The sequence below is a fragment of the Brassica oleracea genome, unplaced genomic scaffold, assembly GCF_000695525.1.
Source record: "Brassica oleracea var. oleracea cultivar TO1000 unplaced genomic scaffold, BOL UnpScaffold06241, whole genome shotgun sequence".
In the NCBI taxonomy this organism is placed as follows: domain Eukaryota; kingdom Viridiplantae; phylum Streptophyta; class Magnoliopsida; order Brassicales; family Brassicaceae; genus Brassica; species Brassica oleracea.
The window spans coordinates 1-776 of NW_013622763.1; the positions used below are offsets into that span (position 1 = coordinate 1).

At 40.1% G+C, this 776-nt stretch overlaps 1 protein-coding gene across 1 annotated transcript; it reads right to left on the reverse strand.

Annotated features, from left to right (window-relative positions):
- Positions 1-14: 14 nt before the first annotated feature.
- On the reverse strand, positions 15-769 carry LOC106322086 (N-acylphosphatidylethanolamine synthase-like; the record flags this gene model as incomplete). The annotated part of the gene is made up of 3 exons (XM_013760260.1): positions 726-769; positions 251-489; positions 15-148 (listed from the first exon to the last, which is right to left on the reverse strand). Coding segments are annotated over exons 2-3 (343 nt in total), but the record flags the coding sequence as incomplete, so codon positions are not given.
- Between the last annotated feature and the right edge of the window lie 7 nt (positions 770-776).

The following is a 776-nucleotide window of genomic DNA, read 5'->3' on the forward strand; positions in this document are numbered from 1 at the left end:
AAGAGAGAGCTTACCAGTGCGGAAGATGTAGGAGAAGACAGGGTTCTTGAAACATATGTCCTCAGCAGCAAGAACCCATCGAGCCAGCTCTGGATCCAAAGAAAGAAGAAGACCCTTGAACCCTCCCCACATTACTGGATCATCTAAACTAATTACAAGAGAAAAAAACGAAATAGCTCAACATTGAGATGACAAGAAGGAAAGAAAGAGATTATTATTTCAAAAAAGGTTTAAAAATTTTTGAACTAACGTGGACATGTGATTACTAACAGTGATGAGAGGGACACCGGGTGGTCGTGAACGGACAAGAGTCAAAAGAGTATCTGCATTGTGAACTGTGGTTTTGTTGCAAAGATTCGCTACTGCTCTCGCAAAGGCACCAACGGCTGTTATCACAGCTTTCCTTGGGATTCCTCCCAAGTGATCAGATCTTGCTGCCCATTCCATTATCCTCCCCATTGTATACGCCTCAAGCTTCAAAGTTCTCACCTTTATACAACATATCATAACAAAAGCTTTAAGTAATCGAAATGTAAGAACTTGAAAGGCTAGTTAAACACAAAACTCGATGCAAAGATTCCGTAACTAAGTATCATTTCCTAAGCATCAATCTCTAAAACAGTAAAGACCGAGTAATCTAGGGAACTCTAAACGACAGAACTGAACTATTAGAAACGAGTCTACTTTAAGATCGAGACGAAACTTCGAAAAAGATGAAGACTTACGATTAGAAACGAGCGAGACCACACAATTGGTCTAAGAGGAGAAACTGAAGA